General features: G+C 37.4%; 1 protein-coding gene across 1 annotated transcript; it reads left to right on the plus strand.

Annotated features, from left to right (window-relative positions):
• Nucleotides 1–5,046: 5,046 nt before the first annotated feature.
• On the plus strand, nt 5,047–13,489 carry LOC122829828 (perforin-1-like). Its single transcript, XM_044114690.1, has 10 exons — nt 5,047–5,154; nt 6,223–6,498; nt 6,578–6,657; nt 8,476–8,521; nt 8,664–8,806; nt 8,893–9,031; nt 9,125–9,205; nt 11,223–11,719; nt 11,804–11,897; nt 13,024–13,489. The coding sequence occupies exons 2-10, from the start codon at nt 6,238–6,240 to the stop codon at nt 13,234–13,236; spliced, it is 1,554 nt and encodes a 517-aa protein (XP_043970625.1). The 5' UTR covers nt 5,047–5,154; nt 6,223–6,237; the 3' UTR covers nt 13,237–13,489.
• Nucleotides 13,490–19,547: the final 6,058 nt, after the last annotated feature.

The following is a 19,547-nucleotide window of genomic DNA, read 5'->3' on the forward strand; positions in this document are numbered from 1 at the left end:
CTGACCTTCAGCTTTCACTAGAGCCGACACTTACTGCAACACATGCAGTTCATAATCCTGGGAATGTTTTTAAAATGGTGCCAAAATTTCTCCTGAAATTTTTACACTAGTAAATTAATCTGTTCCCATTTTTTGGAGGATGAAGATATTAGTTCAGGCAGCTGAGATATTTGATACCCCCACCTCCTTAACCAGGGACATTGAGTCTGAGTGGACCATGTTCCACACTTCCATTGTCGAGGCGGTTTTTTGGAGCTGTAACCACAAGGTTGTCAGTACCTGTCGCGACAGCAACTCTTGAACCCGTTGCTGGACAACTTCAGTGAGGGATGCTGCCAGGCTGAAGAAGGACTCCTATTGGCTCTTTTTGGCCAGAGGGAAGCAGCTGATTAGTAAATGGCATGAAGCTCGGGTGGGTGCTGAGGTCAAAATTCGGGCATGGGTGAAGTTTGGAAAGAGATGTCCGGTCCAGGTTCAGATGTCTTACAGAGGTTTCTGAAGGTTGCAGGCCATGCAGAAAGACTTCGGTACAGCTTCAAGGTGAGTCTGGTCCACCATCTGGCGTCTCAGGAGAGGGGAAGCAATACGACACCAACACTGTTTATAGTGGGTATTGTGTGCTGCTGACTTGGAATAAGAATATTTTGGATCGGTGTGCAGAATAGTTTGAAGACCTCCTCAATCCCACCAACATGAGTGGAGATTGGGGATTCTGGGTCGAGCTCTCTAGTCTCTGAGGATAAGGTTGCCGAGGTGGTTATAGAGTTCCTAGATGGCAAGGCCCCGGGTGTGGAAGAGATTCACCTGGACTTCCTTAAGGGTCTGGATGTTGTGGGTTGTGTTGATTCTGCAATATTGCATGGACATCGGGGGAAGTTCCCCTGGATTGACAGATTGGAGTGGTGTTCTTCCTATTCAAAAAGGGGCACCAGAGGGTGTGTTCCAATTGCTGAGGGGACACACTCTTAAGCTGACCTGGCAAGGTCTATTAAATGATGTAGTTTTATTGACTTCATCAGGTCGTAATCTACAGCTTTCACTGGAGCAGATTGCAGCAGAGTGTGAAGCGGCTGGGATGAGACCAGTGGCTCCAAATCCAAGGCCATGGTCTTGAGCCAGAAACTTTCATCTGCACCCTTCAGAATCCTCTGAAGGTTGCAGAATCCTCTGAACTCCTCCACACATCTGAAGCTGGACCGGGCAGCTCTTTCCCCCACAAGCAACCCAAACTCCAGTGACCCAACCTCTCCTTGTGGCGGATAAACCTCAATTCACTCAGTAAGATTCATTCAGTCGCCTTCTCAGTCTCATTTCAAACTGCCTTCTCACCTCTCATCTACCCTGCCTTCAGAACTCAGGCGATCCTGATCCAGTTGCTCCAGGACAAGAATCACACACTACACTCATTGTTCTGTTCAAAATAAACTTTATTTATCTGATTTTATGGTCTCCTGTATGTGTTTTGCATGTAGTCAAGTGAATAGCTTCCATTATGACAATGTGTTGTGATGACATTTTAATGAATACCTTACTCTCTAAGTAAGGTAAATGGGCCATTGTCTCTGGTTGGAATGAAAGTACCAGTAATTCTAGTTTATGAAGGAGTTAAAGATTTAGTAGGAGTGCATGACAATAAAACAAGGCCTCATAGAAGTCTGGGGGATTGTGGGTTAAATGAAGGAATATATTCATTGGTCAACCAAGAAGCATTCCAGGTGAATTTAAACCACAACACAAAATTATTGCAGGATTTGAATCCATCTTACCTTGGGTAACAATTAACAAAATGTTAAATGGACTAACTATGTTTATTATAACCAACACAGAATGATAAACTTTACTGTTGAAGGATTTTTGGCCCTAGGAGAGCAACTCCATGAAATGAGCAGAATAGCAAAACAAAACAGTGGAGCATTAAGTGGATTTTGGCAAACAAGGGAAGAGTTTGTCACATGTTCGCAAATAAATGCTGCACATACATCCCTATGCATACGCCACCAAACACACATTTAAAGCAGCAATGACGAGGCTTAGTAAACTGAAAGCGTAAGTAAAAGATAATACAGGACAGAACATACATGGAGGTCATGGAAAGCCTGGAGGTGTTTCCATGACCTCCATGGAAAGGGCTCTATTTTGACCCAATCTTTTGCAGTCAAGATAGGGTTGACTCTAGTAGTAATACTAATTGTTTTTCTTCTGCTTGTGCGTTGTGTGCCAAGATAAGGCACACAATACACTGTCATTTCAACTAACTACATCAACTAAATTTTCAACTGTCAATTGCCGTGACAGTTGAAAATTTAACTCACCATCATATCACCCTGTGGGCCCAAACGACATTTGGCTGGATGTATAATGGTGGTTCAGTTTCCCCACTAGGAACTAAGCATGTGGAAGGTAAGAAACCGCTGTCATGGACCTTATCACAGGGGCCACTTTTCAATGGCTGATGCCCATTCTACGTGGTCACGTGTGTGGCTGTCTCACAAACACACGCTTCCCATTAGCTAAGTACAGCATAATGGCAGTACTGATACAACTTCTTCACCTTGCTACACAGTTTTACTTTAGCTTAACAGATCAATATGCAATGTGTACTGTATCTGACATACACTAAAGACTTTATTTAAGCAGAAAAGGCTTTGGACTAACTGTTACTTGTGTTAGCCACTCTAGCACCAAGCACAGTGTATCAGGCCTGGACACACTCAAACATTTGCCAACATACCACAGGAATCACCCACTGATTTCAAAAGTAGCCTACAAAACGATGAATGCCCGACTTACCCAGCCTTGCAAGACCAATAGCATCAGTGATCTTGTCTACAGCTATATTGATGGAGAGGGTGTGTGGATCTGCCGTTTTCCTCATCGAGCGAAAGCATTTTGCTGTGATGTGCACAATGTTGGAGGCATCGTGTGGCTCAAACACCTTGATCTCATCCAAAAAAGATGACATGAACGTCTTAGTTCCTCTGTCCATTGTAGTAGCTGATATAATGTAAAAATCCAGTAGAAATGATGCACTAGTTGAGTCAGAAATACACTGATGAATCAGTCAAAGTGGAAGACGACATGTTTACATAGAAACAACGCGCCGTGAGACAGATGCTCAGAGAAGAGTATGATGTGTTTGCAAAAGATGAGTGGGACACACGAATGATCAAAGACTTAGAGATGGACATTCAACTAAAATGGGGTGACCAGACGTCCTCTTTTTCCCGGACATGTCCTACTTTTCAGACCTAAAAAAATGTCCGGGGGGAATTTCAAAATCGTCCGGGATTTTGGTCAACTGCCTCAAAACACATTACATAGCTTACAGTGCATTATGATTACATTGCCACTCCGTTCCACTACTCCATTCCAGGTTTCTTTGTATGGCAAATTAGTCACGCCCTTCACCCCAAATCCAGCTGAGTTGACTTGTACACCGGCCGCTAGACTAGTTAAACCTTAAGTGTGACAGGCGATAGCATGTGTCCGCCGATTCTACGGCAAAAATTAAGTACGCCCCGCCAACAAAAAAAAGTGTCCTCCTTTTCAGAAACACAAATCTGGTCACCCTAACTAAAAGATAATGTGCTAGTTAGGAAACAATACAATGCTATTCCTCAACACCTCTACCAGGATTTACTTAACTGAGGTTGGATCCAAAAATCCTACTCCTTATAATAATCTCCTGTGATGTGTGTGAGGAAGAAAAGTGGAAGTCTTCGTCTATGCATAGACTACAGACTGTTGAACTCAAAAACTTTTAGATGTGTCTCTACTTCAACACACCTGAGTCAAATAATGAGGTCATTAGCAGGACTCTGGAGAACCTGACTGCACTTGGGAGGTGATTCAGCTGTTGGATTCAGGTGTGTTGGACCAGGGAGCCGTCTAAGAGTTTCAGAACACTGGCCCTCGAGGACCAGGATTGCCCACCCCTGATGTACAGCCTTTATAACACCTTGGGGCTTGTACAAATCTGTTAGAATCCCATTTGGGCTGACAAATGCGACCCAGCTGCTTTTCAGCACTACATAGAAGGATGCCTGGGGTAATTCAGACATGACGTTTGTGAACCTTAACTGGAAGGAGTATTAGTGTTTAGTTCCACCTTTGAACAAGACACCCAATATTTAAGGCAGGTCCTGCAACAGCAAAGACAATGAAAGATAAAGTTAAGGCCAAAGTTAAAGAAATGCAACTTTTTCAAACAAGAAATGTGGGTTGCATCACATGAACCTGCAACAGTTAATGAAGATGACACAAACAAACTTTGCAATATGTAATATCTGTTAAATTACTCGTCTCGTTAATTTACCTTTAATCCTAGGTCTTGTGGATATCTTTGTACTGAAGTGCTAAAATTCTTAAAATGTTGTTAGGCAACTTTTTTTGTTGCATTGTAGAAGCATTTCTTTAAATAATACTATTTTTTAGAGTTATGGATAAAACACTCTTTTATCCATTAATTTATATATTTCTTTTGTCTTATTAATTTTATTGTTTAAAACATTATGCCTAGTTATTTTTGTTCAAGCGTAGAAGTTTTGCAGAATTAGAGCTGTGTGCTAAGTGACTGTTTTTGTAACAGAAGTAGTGTCAGTTGTAAAGTTGTAACTAGAAGTAGAAATTATGTAACAGTTTTTCTGTGCTAAAATGCCCGGCTGTTCCAGAGAGAACAATTCCAAGAAAAATACACAGAGAATGGGATAAATCTAGTTGGTAAAACTAAAGAATAACTCCTGTCTGTTTTATGAGTGCAACACAATAAATCGACTGGATTCTTTACTAATAAATACAGCTGGATGTTGTAACCTTTTTACTGTTAGGTAGCAGGTGGCATGAAACTGCTTTCATCACAGGAGTGACTGCAGGATCAAGTTAGTTTTTGATCCAAACAGTTCTGCCAGAACAAACAGTTCCAGTAGAACTGTTTGTTCTGTTAAGCGTAGATACTTTATACAGAATGCTGCCAAAATAAAAACCTCAAACTTTACCGACAGTTACAAGAAACAAAATAACTTCATTCAATTTACCTTTACACAATGTTCTGTATGAATCTTTATCTCTCCAGGGCTGGTGTTTGAACCACAGTTCTCAGCTCAGCTCACTTAGACATTGCTTGTTTCAACTTCTTTTCAGTCTGCTTTGGAACAGGTAAGATTTTTTAATATGCAAAAGAAAAATAAAATCAACTGGGGAAAAAAGAGTATCTTTGCTTAGAATACACTAATATATGCAGAAAATAAAAATATTGTGTGTTTATTGAGTGTGGTGGAGCTGTGTGGCTGTTTGTTGAAATCAAATATTTCTAAATATATAAAGCTGTATTTGTGGTTTGTTCATTGCTGGGAATCAGAATTGTTGAAACCAAAAATGTTGTAGCAACTTCACAAGGGGACATCAAAATTGTTGGGAATCAGAACTCGCTTCGATGTTTGGCTTATGTAATCATTACAAATTGTGATCAATAATTTATTATTAATTAATAAAGCCAAGCTCAGTCTCTGAGGGAATAAAGAAACTCTTCACACAATAAGGAATGATCACTGATATATTTATTTCTAATCGAGTCTGAGAAATTAACTGACTTTACAGCTGAAATATTCTGTGAATAAAACTTCTTTCTTTAACTACTGGCATGTAAAAGAAATATATAGAATAATAAAATGGGAATAAAATCAGATTATCAAGAATCATTATCTGTCATGAATATGTCATAATAGTTATTTATTATCAAAATTTAACATGTTATGTATTATTGTGTATTATTACCTTACTAAATTTTGTTAATTGTCTAATGTCAGCTTGACAAAACAAAGACATCTTGGATAATGTCAACTTTGCATTAAAAGTTGACATAATTTACCAAATGACACTTAATGACAACCAGCATAAATATTTATGAAAAATGACTCATGTTCATGACAGGTGTTATGTTTATGACAGTGTCATGTCAGTCTTATGCACACCCCTTCAAATAAAGTGTTAACTTTCTTCTATGATGTATAAATAAGTCATATATATTATATACTGCGACAGACTGGCGACCTGTCCAGGGTGAACCCCGCCTCTCGCCCGGGATGCAGCTGGAGATGGGCACCAGCAACCCTCCCGACCCCATTAGGGACGAAGGGTGTTCAGAAAATAGATGGATGGATGGATATATATATGCATTATGTAAACAACAATTTAATTTTTAATTTTTTTTTCTCTTTCTTTTAGCTTCTGCCTGCAGCTATGCTGCCTGATTCAACTTCAGCTCTTCTTCTCCTGAGTGTCCTCCTTGTTCACTCCTCTGTTCTGTCCTGTCGGGTTGGGACCCAAAGCGAGTGTGATGCAGCTCCATTTGTACCAGGCCACAACCTGGTGGGGGAAAGTTTTGATATAGTTACACTGAGGAGAAAAAAAACTCATGTGATTGATGTGAAGACTTACCTGAGCCCCAGACATACCTGCATTATCTGCACCAACCCTCTTCAAAACCATGCCTACCAAAAAGTAATTAAAGCTGATTAAATAAACAGCTGCACATCTGACTTGAGGGATTGACAATAATGCAACTTTTCTTCATATTAAGCTTCCATCCTCTGTTGTGGACTGGAGTGTCGTCAGTCAATGCAATGTTGACATCCACAACAGACTTCACACCACTGTTAGGTACAGTATTTAAACTGGATTGTGAATACCGTAGAAGTTTAATCATATTAAACTAACAATTTCTGGATTTTTTTACACGCTACAATTACATGTTCCAATCAACAGTGTATGTTTATTGGACGTTTATGTGGTAGACCAACACATAGTGGATAATTCTGAAGTGGAGCCTAAATATGAAATATGTGGTGTGAATTTGTACTGATATTCTGATACTTATTAATATATTCAAGTGTAACTTCAAAGTTGACATCAAAATAAGTGTATAATTTTTATAGGATTCACTTTTATTCTCAGTTAAGGTCACAGTTAAGGTTACAAACAGCATCATAAAGACCAAAGTAAAACAACAAAAAAATGTGGTAAAGTTTAAAGCAGAGTTAAGTTGTATCACATAATTTCAATCTTCAGACAAATCATGGAGCACGTCTACACTGTCAGCTGAAAGCTGCTTTAATTGCATTTCAAAGCAGCAGATGTACTTTCATTTTTAAGTCGAGCCACCTCCAAATATTTTACAATGTGTGGAGAATTATCCTTTCTCCAGGCTAAAGTCTTGATGTTTGAGTTTGAAGAAGAGACAGTGAGTTGAATTCATGAATTACTTTTATTAATATCAAAATACAGCTGGTCCATTTCTCATGCTACCTTTTGGAGCTAGAGGGACAAAATGGACAAAAACAACATTATGTAATTGTATTTGTTAGCCTCTATGTGGTAGAGGGTGATCACAGGAAACACCCTCAAAGCTAAGGTTAAAGATTTTGACACACTAACATGTTATTTCCTTTAGCTTTAGCTTTGCAAATAGCTATAAAAGATACAAGAAAATAGATAATTATTTATTCTCAACAGGTTGTAAACTGTAAGTCAAAAATGTTTTCTTCTCAAACAATTTCTGTGTTTTTAGAGAGTGGCTCGTTGCATAGTTCACACCTCATGTCTATTTCACCTGTTCTGTTGTGACAAGACAACTTAACATCTTTAGTCTGTTAAAGACTAAAGATGTTAAAGACATCTTTAGTCTGTCTTTAGGTCGGGTTTCGGGTCAGAGTCAGATTTGACTCTGACCCGAAACCCGACCTAAATTCAAGTCACTCCTTAGTCCTAAACCAAACCCCAGACTCAAAGACAGCACTTCTTATAGGGACTTACAAGGGACAGACAAATCCTACAACACGCACACACATATATTCACACACACAAAGAGACATGTACTCAAGGACCATCCTGCAACAATGAGTATCAGTTTTAATAACTAAAAATAATTAGTTAGGAAAATTATTATCAAACTAGAAATTTTGATTAAAATCACCAAGTGAAGAAAACAGGCAAATACAGACCCATTCAATAAATTTGAATATTATTCTATAAAAGTCCATTTGTTTCATAAGTTTTATCACTAATTGAAACATATTGTATAGAATAATTCCACACGTATGAATTTTTAAGGCATTTATTTCTGTTAATTATGAGGATTTACAACATACAAGTAATGCAAACATAACATTGAAAATTGGAATAACACAGAAAACCAATAAAAATATTTTCTAATACAGAGGAATGAAAAGTGTGTTTGTTACCTGCTTAGTGATTATTTTAAAAAGTACTGTTAATCTGAAAACTGAGTCACAAATGGAAGCATTTTCTAATTTATTGAATATAACTGTAGTTTATGAATACCTGCCTAAAAAGTCTTAGGAATTAAAATAACAATAGATAAACCCACAATTTTACTAAGCTAGAACGCTTAAATACCCAAGGAAAAATTAACTGTGTAGATGTTTAATAATGATTACTTCCTTTAAAATGTGCCAACAGCTCTCTGGTTAACGCTTACAGATCCCAAGACACCATTGATTGGTCGGTAAGAAACATCTCAAAACTGAACATTTCAGAATATTTTCAAATTCAGTTAGAGTTGAATTAAGTGATTAGAATAGTGGAAGAAAAATATGTCTTCTTTTTTAACTCCTTATAAACTACATGTGTTATCTATATTTCATCAGGTTGGCTTGGAGGTTGAAACTTTTGTGGTTGCCGGCCATGAAGTGGGAGGAACCGGCTCTGACGCCTACAAGTTCGCTTCACAAAAGATTAAAGAGGACCGCTACACTTTCAGCACACACAGTGTCACCTGCAGCCATTATGGGTGGGATTTGAAATGTGACTTTTCTCATTGAGTTCTGACAGGTCATGGTTATTGAAATAATTGTCTAATTTTGTCTTGGTGTCTAGTTTTATATTATCAACCACACCTCCCTTAAGCAAAGAGTTCAAAAAGCAGTTAGAGACCCTGCCAAGTCACTACAACTCCACTACTGAGAATGAGTATAGAAAGCTCATAAAAACCTTTGGCACACACTACTTCAGACTGGTGAGAACCTTTACACATAGACTACACATTGTGAATTAGTTCCAGATATTTTTCTGCAAGGAAGCACTTTAAAGAACTTTAAACCTGTTTTAGGTTAATCTTGGAGGGCGACTGAGACGACTGACATCTTCACGAAGCTGCTTGTCCTCCCTGAATGGATTAACCCCAAGTGAGGTAACAAAATGCACAAAATAACAGATTTTTACACAACAGCATGTGATACTTCCATGATTCTGACACCCAGGAGTGAAAGTACGGTCCAATACTACTTACTGGTAAAACATTTTGGGCCGGTACACAGTACTGGGAGAACGGCGCATCAGTCAGATTGGCTGCACTTTGAGTCAAAATAGCTAGCAATAGGTAGTTAATCTGTTTATTAATTGTGTTTTTTCTCATTTCTTATTGTTTCTGATCTGTTTGTGCTGTGTGATGGAGCCTCTGTCCCTCCAGCTCTCTCTCTCTCTCTCTCTCCTCCACTGTCCTCTCAGAGTTTATAGGTTTCTCAGCAGCCTTCAAACCTTTCTCCACTATAACATCTGTCTGCTTATTACAAAATGTCCCAATTAAAAGAAAATGGTGATTGTATAGTTGTGTTTTGTGTTATTTTGCTCAATTAAAACAGCACAGCACAACTTGAAACAAATGCTTCTTAATTTCACTCGAATTAATCCACTACGCATAGCACGCGTGTCTTCTTATAAAACATGGTGCTTGCAGATTGGATTGGTGCGTTTGATTTATGGACATTTTACACAGGTGGGCCACAGAGACATAAAAAATGCTGGACGAACAATAAATCTTTCATCATTTTAAAATAAAATAAAATAATAATAAAAACAGGGAAAACACAGGGGGCAGTGAATTTTCAATTCAAGCAAAATCAAAACTTTATAAAAATGCAGAAAACAATAATTAATTTGTTCAAAAGAAAAGACAGTGAAGAAAAACTTACTGTGCATGCTACGATGTAAAATAGTTTATAGATCTTTTACGTAATAATCTATTAAAAATTTAGGCTACTCAAGTAAAACTACAGATATTATTATTATTATTATTATTATTATTATTATTATTATTATTATTATTATTATTATTATTGATACACATTTGTACTTAGTACCTCATTGAAATTTTATCTTAGTTACTTTACGATGAGCAAAACAAAGTCCAGCTCATCACAAAGTAAATGAGAACATTTTTGGGTCACACTATAATTTAAATCACCACATTTATAAATGAAAAAGCAACTCAACAAATATGTGTATTTTAATGGGACATTATTTTCCAACATTTTATTTCAGCTGCCGTTGGTCCTTCCTTCCTTAAATTACCATCTCCAAATTAAGTATCCAATTTTCTGTTTTAAATTTTGTTATCACAAGAACCTGATAAAATTGACATCAGCATTTGAGAAATTATTATTAAATTTTACAATGTATGTTAAAGCTGGTGGCTATACATACCTTCAAATTGATGCATTAAATTCAGCAAGGGCTTTTATTTTTCTCAGAAGTTAACTTGAACTACACTTGATGGGTTTTCGTCTGTCTTCCCATCCATGCATGCAACACCATAAGGTGTTAATATAAACACAGCCACAAGGTCAGTGTTGTTGTCTTTTTCTGCCGTTTTCTTAAGTTTTACTTTTACTCATTAATAGATATGACTACAAATGGGACTGAGTAACTATATTGAAAATAAATTCAAGTAAAAGCGAAGTTCAGATTTTGTAAACAACATAAAGGACAAATTAGACAAATTGTAATGACATCAATAGATGTAAATATAACTAATTACTTTCCACCCCATATGACAGGATATATATATTTTTCACATTGTGAAGTGCTTCTTCTTTCTACGTTATCCATACAGGGACTCAACAGTACAGTAAAATATTAATGTTTTTATTTCCTTTGGTTTGCACAATGAGGCACAGACAATTTTCGTCATAGTAAAGGCAAAAATTTAAAACTACTTTCACCCCTACTTATATGTACAAATAGGTAGTTCATTACTTTCAAACACCTACTTTTATTTTAAGTGTGATTTTTTGTTGGGTTTTTTGTCCATTTTAATTTCCAAATATTCCTACATGAACATATTCTTCTCTGTTTGTGTGTGGCTCTTTATGTAAATGTCTGGTGAAATGCAGCTTTTTAAAAAATCTCTTTTCTGTTCCTTCACACAGATCCACACATGTTTATCTTTGGGTGTTGCTGTTGGTTTGGGCAAGATGAAAATCTCTAATGTCCAGAAGTCTTGCATTGGTGTCCTACAAAACCAGGACTTTGCCACTGGTTACAAGTCTGGTCTCCACCAACACCACACAGAGGTGTCAGGAGGAGATGGTTGGTTGGGGAAGTTTTCAATTTCCAAAAATGATTCCAAAGCCTACATGAACTGGCTGAAGAGCCTGAAAGACCATCCAGATGTTGTTTCACACTCTCTTCGACCTCTCTATCAGCTCGTGCCAAGCCAGCTTCAAAGGGAAGGGGTGAAAGCTGCTATTCAGCTGTATTTGAAGGACAGTGCTTTGAAGATATCAAACGCAGAGCGACACTGTAGGGGCAACATTCCTAATTTGTCCTCTAACTGCTGCCCTCTGCACGCCTCAAGGGGAACTCTATCAGTGACCATTGTTCGAGGCTGGAATTTATATGGAGATCAGATTGGACAAACTGATGGGTGGGTTGATGCAAAGGTAAAAAAACAAAGAACTTATGGAAACTGATGAGCACAGCTTTTATGTGGCTCCTCTTTTGTTCACAGCTATGCCAAGATGTACTATGGCTCCATATCCCACAAGACCAAAATGATCGAATCCAATAATCCTCGGTGGAACGCTGAGTTTAAATTGGGCAAGGTCAGTAAACGTTTTCATCAAAAATCAGCTGAAAAAGCTCAACAACAGACAAACCGATCCATTTACTCTGCTGAAGCAGCAGAACTTGTGGAGTTAATACCAGGATCTATTTTTGCAAAAATAAACATTAAATTACCAGAAGTGAGGAGAATTGGGTTTTTATGCATCAGTCTTGAAAGAAAGGATTCTTTGGTGCCACCAAACTATTTGTTAGCAAACATTTTATATTGGGTCAAATATCATTTAATATTAGAAATGTGTTGTAGTTTTCATTGCAACTAGATGATGTTAAATTATTGATCATGAACTAATTTGTCCTTCAACTTGTTTGCATGAGACAGCAGCCACAATAACAAGAAAAGAGCTCCTCCCTTTAGGCCTGACTCGTTCTTGTTTTGGTTTTCTTACAACCAACCTGGTTGTCTCTGGACATGTTGCTCCCAGACTCACTGCTCTGCTTATCTTGTTGTTGAGTCAGGAAGTGCTATCCCTCTCTTATTGCTTTTACAAATAAATCATAAGCATAAATATGTGGCTGTCCAAACAACAAATGTCCAAAACGAACCTTCAATGTCAAAGTAAAAACTTTTTATCCAATTGTTTTCTCTGTCCCTCTGATTGCTTATTTTTGTTTTTAAAAACCTGTTTGAAATAAATAAATCTAATCAAATAAGACAAATAAAAGTATACAATGATATGTAATGCAAACATCATATTGTGTAGGCAAACTTGGGGAAAGGACAACCAACTCCATTTCTAGATCCAAGCCAGGCTGTAGATTCTTTATATTTTGGGATACTGGCTCAGCACCTGCATGGAGAAGAATTTGGTTTTATTTGATTAGACCATGCACATTTCATGGTGTTTATGGTCGAGTACAAATAAAAGTAAAAACAGAAAAAAAAATCTGGAAATATTTGAACAGAAACCACTTTACACATATATTGTGTAAACAGACACATCCTGATGTATTTCATATCATGTGTTTGGCTATGATTACACTGCATTTATCTACTTTTGAGATGTGTGATGCTAACAGTTTTATTTTCTCTATCACCTAAATAATTTGACTTTGAACGGGAAAATATGCATCTGAATGATTCTCCATTCAAATTTTCTCATGAAGGTGGACACAAGCCTGGTTCTGAAGATTGAGGTTTGGGATGAAGATTGGAAATATGACGACCTTCTCATAACATGTGGGAAGTACCTGATCCCAGGCTCTCACATGTTCACATGCCAATCAGATTTAGGAAACGTTGAGGTTAAATACACCCTGACTTGTGACCCGTATTTAACTGGAGAAAAGTGCCACGATTATGAACCATCTCCTAAGTGACAGGAGATTGGTGAGTTTTGAGAATGAAAGCATTTCATTTCATCACGTAACATTAACTCACCAAATCTGGTAGAATCTCACAAATTATACTTAATCGCTTAACTTTGTTAAAGACCTAGCTAAATGTGTTTTTATCATACAATTAAAAAAATCAAGATTCTATGTAACATTTAATCACAATAAATAACTATGCTTTAATATGTGCAACCAGAAATTGTTTTCCCTTTAATGACAATAAAATCTTTGAAATTGCTACAAGTTGTTGATTTTATATATTTTCAACATATCTTGTATATTTAGTTGTGGAGAAGTAATTATAAATTATGACTTATTTGTGTTACTATAAAATAGCAAGTTTGGTGAGCTAACCATAATCTACTTATAGCCTTATGTCCAACTAAAATAAACAATTTTACCTTAAACAATTTGGTTTGTTAGAAAAGGCAGAGATGTGTCATAAAACTATTTGGTCAAGACTTTCTGCATGCAGCAGAGAACAAGGGGACATATTTTTCAACCTGATCATTGTTCCCTTACAGTTTTATGGTTAAAATCAAGAGGCACTGATGAAATGTATTAATTGAAATGATCTTTCATCATGTAGCCATGTTTCAAACAGTGAAGACATCTCATGAGTCAGAATGTTTAATGTTTTGTTATTCTTATTTATTACATAAAAGGTCCAGGCACCACAGTTTCACAGTTTTCCTTTAGAAGACCTTGAGCCTTTTGGAAGGCAGAAAGGAAAACAATCATCTTTCCCTTCTGGCCTGCAATGATTTAGAAAAGCAAAAATGTTTTTCTGTTATTCCTTGACCTAACACTGCACACATCACTAGGATTGCTTGTTTAAAGTTGCTTTCAAATGTGTTATATTGGAATGCATTTTTTACTAAATAAATTTGTAGGATAATTGTAACTTCATCTGTGGAAAAGGCAGCAAAAACCACAGCAGCTTCCAGTCCTCTCAGTCCTGCCTTTGAGAAAACGGATCCTTATTCTTAAAAACGTCCGGCTTCCCTTGCTGTTTGCTCCTATGTGTCCAGTGTTATCTGTAAAATAACTGTGTTCCTAAAATGTTCAAAACTGATCTAAAGTCAAACAGTCTGCTGCAAGTAAATCAAAAAAGAGACAATTTGCACATAAACGAGCTCTTCAAGTTCAACTTCTATAGCATAAAACCAAATTCTGAGATTCCTCCGAAGCCAAAATAATTAAATAGTGAAGGAGTCCACTGCAACAACCTCAGTCTGAATGTGTGAAGTCAAAGCGGCTATCAGACTCCAAGAGTGTTGTTTCCTTGAAGAGGGGGTATGATTTTGAAAACATTTCTCTGTCGTTCCTGCCGCTAGCATGTGCTTGTTCTAATTGAAAATCAGCACTTTCTCCTTTTATTTCCAATGTTGATTTCCAATGCATCACTTCCTGCTGAACAGCCCCCCCTGGCGGTTGAATGAAAAAAATCCACAGAAAAGCCGCACCAGGCAATAAGCCACATGGTTAAAAGTGTGGGAGAAATGTAGGGGCTTATAGTCCAAAAACTACGGTAGTCAAAATTTCTCTAATGACCCTCCAGTAGGGCTGGGCCATGGAAATTAAAAATAAAATATTTTTTTGTACTAGATCCAATCTATATAATAAATTACAAATGAGAGAAAATAATTTCAAAAAGTGATTTTTATATCAGTCAATTGTATGACGGAGTATTAGGGCCAGACTATAAAGACTTTGATTCATTACAAGAATATTGTAGAAATATTAAAAGAATATGCAATTTTATCAGAAAAAAGCTGTTTTAATGAGAAGAAATACAACAGTGCATTAGGGCCACTAAATATAGAAAAAAGGAATACATTCCACCAAAATCTCAGAAAGTTTGAGAATAACCTCAGACTTTTTATAAAACAAACACAGAAATTTCTGAGATCCAAAAGTCAAAAATTAATTTAGAAAATTAGAAGAAGGAACAATTCTGAGATTAATCCAAAGATTTTGGATTTTTTTGGTGGAAATGCATTAGCTTTTTTCTACCTACTATGGCCCAAATAGGCCATTGCTGAAAGTTATCAAGACTCAATGTTAACACCATTTATTCAACGTCTTGCTTTCTATAATTTAGTGCTAATGTGTTAAAAGATTAAGTATTTCTATAAAGTATTATCATCTGTAAATCTCAAAGTATCACTTCACAATTTTTTTGTGGTGAAGTTCTCATAAAATTATTTCTTTATTGTCACAATATTATGACTCTATTATCGTATGACTGTATTCTTATAATATTATGGCTTTATTCTAATAATTAAAAATACTGACCTGAATACTTTATCATAGAGTTGGTCTTTATTCAAAACCCCAAAACATCAAAGTTGTAAGTGAAGCACGATGGCTGCCCTCTGCATGCTAATGTCACTCTGAATGTGAAACCCAAGGAGAGCTTTGGTGAAAAGAAAAAATCAAACATTGCCCATGCATTGCCCAGTCCTACCCTCCAGTTGTCAGGGTCATTCTGATCTCATCTGAAACAAGCTGCAAAACATTAGCATAAATGGGAGTCAGAGGTCTACCTCACCCTGATTTTCAAATTCAGCAGCTGCAGCTTTAGGAGGACAGGAAGGTGCCAAACAGAAGCATGAGAAGTGGACATATCCAGTTCTGGATCTCCTTTTCAGAGAAGAGGATCTTCAGAGCCGTGCCCAGACCCTGAGTCTGCATGCAACAGAAAGCTGATTAAGTTGGCAGAATAGGAAAACTTTTTACACTGAATAGAAGAGAATTATTGAGGCATCATCAAGTCAACTGTTTCTACAACTTGAACTCCAGAAAACTTAAATGAAAAGATGTTCCAAACACATGAACCAATCTTTCTATTCACAGCAGAACATAAACAGCATAATAAATGTTTCAACTGAAAAACCTCATAATACTTTAGACTAGGGCTGTCATATCCACAGATCAGTGTGCTGCTTGTTGGATATCTGCTCTCTCCTCCTTCTCCTCTTCAGAGTGTGACGGGCAGGTGGGGTTTCGACGTGACATGCATTTCCCTCATCAAGGAGCAGTATTTAGTGGAGTGGATTATCAGAGATAGGTACCAGATGGTTCATGGTACGACTGTGGTCGCTGTGTTATCACAGACAATTTATGTTCTCTCTCTAACCTTTGATCTCCTCCTTCCTTGTAGGTCATCAGTGCTCAGCTTCCATGCTGGTCCTCCGGTCTGTGGATGTCCTCCCTCAACATTTGTCTCTTGTCCTCCTCATTGCTCCTGTTCAGAACACCTGTGGCTCACCCTCCAACTGTCCATCTCCTCTGACCGAGGAACCTAGAACGTAAGACCGATTACTACTCACCCAGTCCACCAGCAAGCAGCCAACCACCGGAGCTGTGGATGCTCCGTTCGCCTCCCCCCTTCATAAAGTAAGACCCAGACTCCTTCCTCTGCATAACCAGTTATTCTATCATGTCCATTAATCATCTCCCTGTCTTCCAGTGAGAATCCGGTCCAGATTTGATATTGCCTCCTGCAGAAACTTTTTGTCTGTTGAATAAAACGTTTAACGGTGCTATCTGTGTTGTCCGCAGTTGTTGCTTACACCAGAGTCATCATGACAAGGGCTGGATGATAAAACAATAAAATTAATCACGATACAATGAGCCTTCGTTTTTTGCGGGGGTTGTGTTACGAAAAGAACCCATGATAGGTGAAAGCCGTGAAGTAGTTACCTTGACTTTTTACAGTTATTATACAGCATAATTAAACACTCTACACTGAACCAGAACATAGTTATCGGTAGTTGTTGTCACTCTTTTTTTCTTCTGGGTAAATATTTACCAAAATTTGCTGTATTACGTAAATTTAAATACCGTAACGTTATTGGTACACAGGTAGAGAAGAAGCGGAGAGACTGTTTAGCCAATCAGGATGCAGAAAAAACACTGCACAAAAATATCTGCGAAGCAGCGAGGCCATGAAAGGTGAACTGCATTATAGCAAGGGTTCATTGTACTACCACGGATTAATAGTATCAGGCTAAGAAATATAATTACTAGAAATAAGTCATACTATTATAAGAATAAAGTCAAAATATACCAATTTTATTCTTGTAATATCTTTGACTTTATTCATGTATAACTTTGACTTTCTCCTCATAATGTTATGGCTTTATAATTTAAATATTTTAACTTTATTCTGGAAATATTTTGACTTTACTCTCGTATCACTATCATTGTTTCAATTGATAATTAACCTGTCAGTCACTTATCCTTGCTAAAAGCTTGCTTAATAAAGATGCATTAAAATTCTAATGAGATTTGTGGACAGTGAAATTAATTGAGTCATCTATTATTTTTTGTTCTTCTAATGTAAAACCTATGAATATGTTTCTAGAAATGTGGTGGCTTCGGACATTCCTTTAGTGTTGATAAAATGACATTGGAGCTTATGTTGAGCCACTAAAAAATATATAGTCTGTAACAAGTGCACGTTATTGATAGAGAGAGAGCAAGAGTGGTCATTGAAGTTATGCAGTTGTGAGGGCTACTCATCTGATTGTTGACAGTCTGACAGAGGACTCAGGTCTATCATCATGGTCAGTTAAATTTTCAACTGTCTCTGTAATCCTACCCTGATCTTGGCATGGAATCTGAATCAGCTCCTGTGGTGTGTGTGAGGAAGAAAGGTGCATAGACTACAGACTGTCAAACTTAAAAACAATCCCGGACATCATCCAATCTGTAGGATACAGGAGATCCTAGAAAACCTCAGGGGCAATTCTTGGTTGAGTGTTGGGCCAGGGGAAGGCCTACCACCAAGCTTTCATGAGTGAGAAAAGCAGATCAACACGTACATCTTGGGGACTGTAGGAATAGGTTAGATTTGAATTTGGGCTTGCAAACCCCTCAGCAGTATTTCAGCACTACATGGACTGGGGTAACTCAGAGATGAAGTTTGTGTACCTTACCTGGATGATGCATTACTGTTTAAGTCCATTTTTTAGCAACACATCCAACATGTAAGACAGGTCCATGTGAGATAAAGGTAAGGCCAAAGAAATGCAACGTTTTCAAACAAGAAGTCTGCTATGTGGGTTGCATTGTCTCAGCTGAGGGATACAAAATTAATCCTAAAGAGGTGGATGCAGTGAGAACCCTTGTGCATGAAATACCTACAACTGTGAGATAAGTTAGAAATCTTGTGGGGTTCTTCAGATATTACAGGGTCTACAGAGACAAATTACAAGCTATACTCTGGTAAGCTGGAGTTTCTGGCACTGAAAGGGGCCATAACTGAGCTGCATTTTAGAACTCATTCAACCCCTTTCAGAAGACAGCATAAAAGCAGCTCAGAGCTCATATCCAGCTATAAACAGAGATATGAGACACTTAGTGCAGATAGAATTCCAGGTGATCAAGTTTTGGTGAGAAATATAATGTTGGGTCTATTTTACTTCCTAACCTGGAGGAAGAGCCCAACATAAGCAGTTAAAATCCTAAAGAGAAAACTAATTTAAAAAAAGTAAGAAGAACAAGTAACCATACAAATGAACAAGATGTCCAACCTAGAGATACGAAAGTTCCAATGAGGAAGATTGCTACATATGGACTGCAGCAAGACCAGCTGATGCAACTCTAAATGCCGAGGCTGAGGAATTTCATCCAAGACATAAAGATCTGACAGAGCCAAATGAGGTCTTGGAGAAAGGAGTACAGCAGATACATCCTCAAGAAGAGGAAGTTGATTCAGATGCTGCTGAATGTATTGATGGTCAAAGAGATAAAGGAGCACCTGGAGAACGCCCAGGAAGGAGGAGGCAGCCCAGCAGAATCTACACTTCTGACTGGTTGTGTCACCTGACCTTTCAAGTCCTCAAGATTTGATCCATCAGAGTATAGACACTCTCGGAAAACAACTCTAATTCTTCCAGGCAATCTTCATCCATATGTCCTTTTTATGGCCGCAATTAAAATGAAAGCAGTTCATGTTCATACTCATTTTGTTAGTTTAACAGGCTAGTTAATATTGCAGTTTAATCTGATAAAGATAATAATCCATTGAGATTTGTGTTAATTTATTCTGACAGTGGTGAGAATGGATTTATGTTTGTATTGACAGAGCTTAGACGTTTATATAGACATGAATAAACACCAGAAGAAAGTAATTATATGAGAATCAAAGTTAATTAAAACAAGTTCAATTAAGAAATTTTATAGCATGTTATTGAAATGTGTGACAACACAAATCTGGCTCTATTGGGTAATTTTCTTGTTCTTTGGTGAAGATTTTGTTGGGCCTATCAATATATCTATGGACT

This window comes from Gambusia affinis, linkage group LG04 (assembly GCF_019740435.1).
Source record: "Gambusia affinis linkage group LG04, SWU_Gaff_1.0, whole genome shotgun sequence".
Taxonomy (NCBI): Eukaryota; Metazoa; Chordata; class Actinopteri; order Cyprinodontiformes; family Poeciliidae; genus Gambusia; species Gambusia affinis.

Bases quoted from the DNA above. Each gene is read 5' to 3' on its own strand.
- LOC122829828 (XM_044114690.1), top strand. From the start codon at position 6,238: ATGCTGCCTGATTCAACTTCAGCTCTTCTTCTCCTGAGTGTCCTCCTT. The intron at 9,032-9,124 runs GTGAGAACCTTT...AACCTGTTTTAG, and splicing joins GCACACACTACTTCAGACTG to GTTAATCTTGGAGGGCGACT. The intron at 9,206-11,222 runs GTAACAAAATGC...TCCTTCACACAG, and splicing joins ATGGATTAACCCCAAGTGAG to ATCCACACATGTTTATCTTT.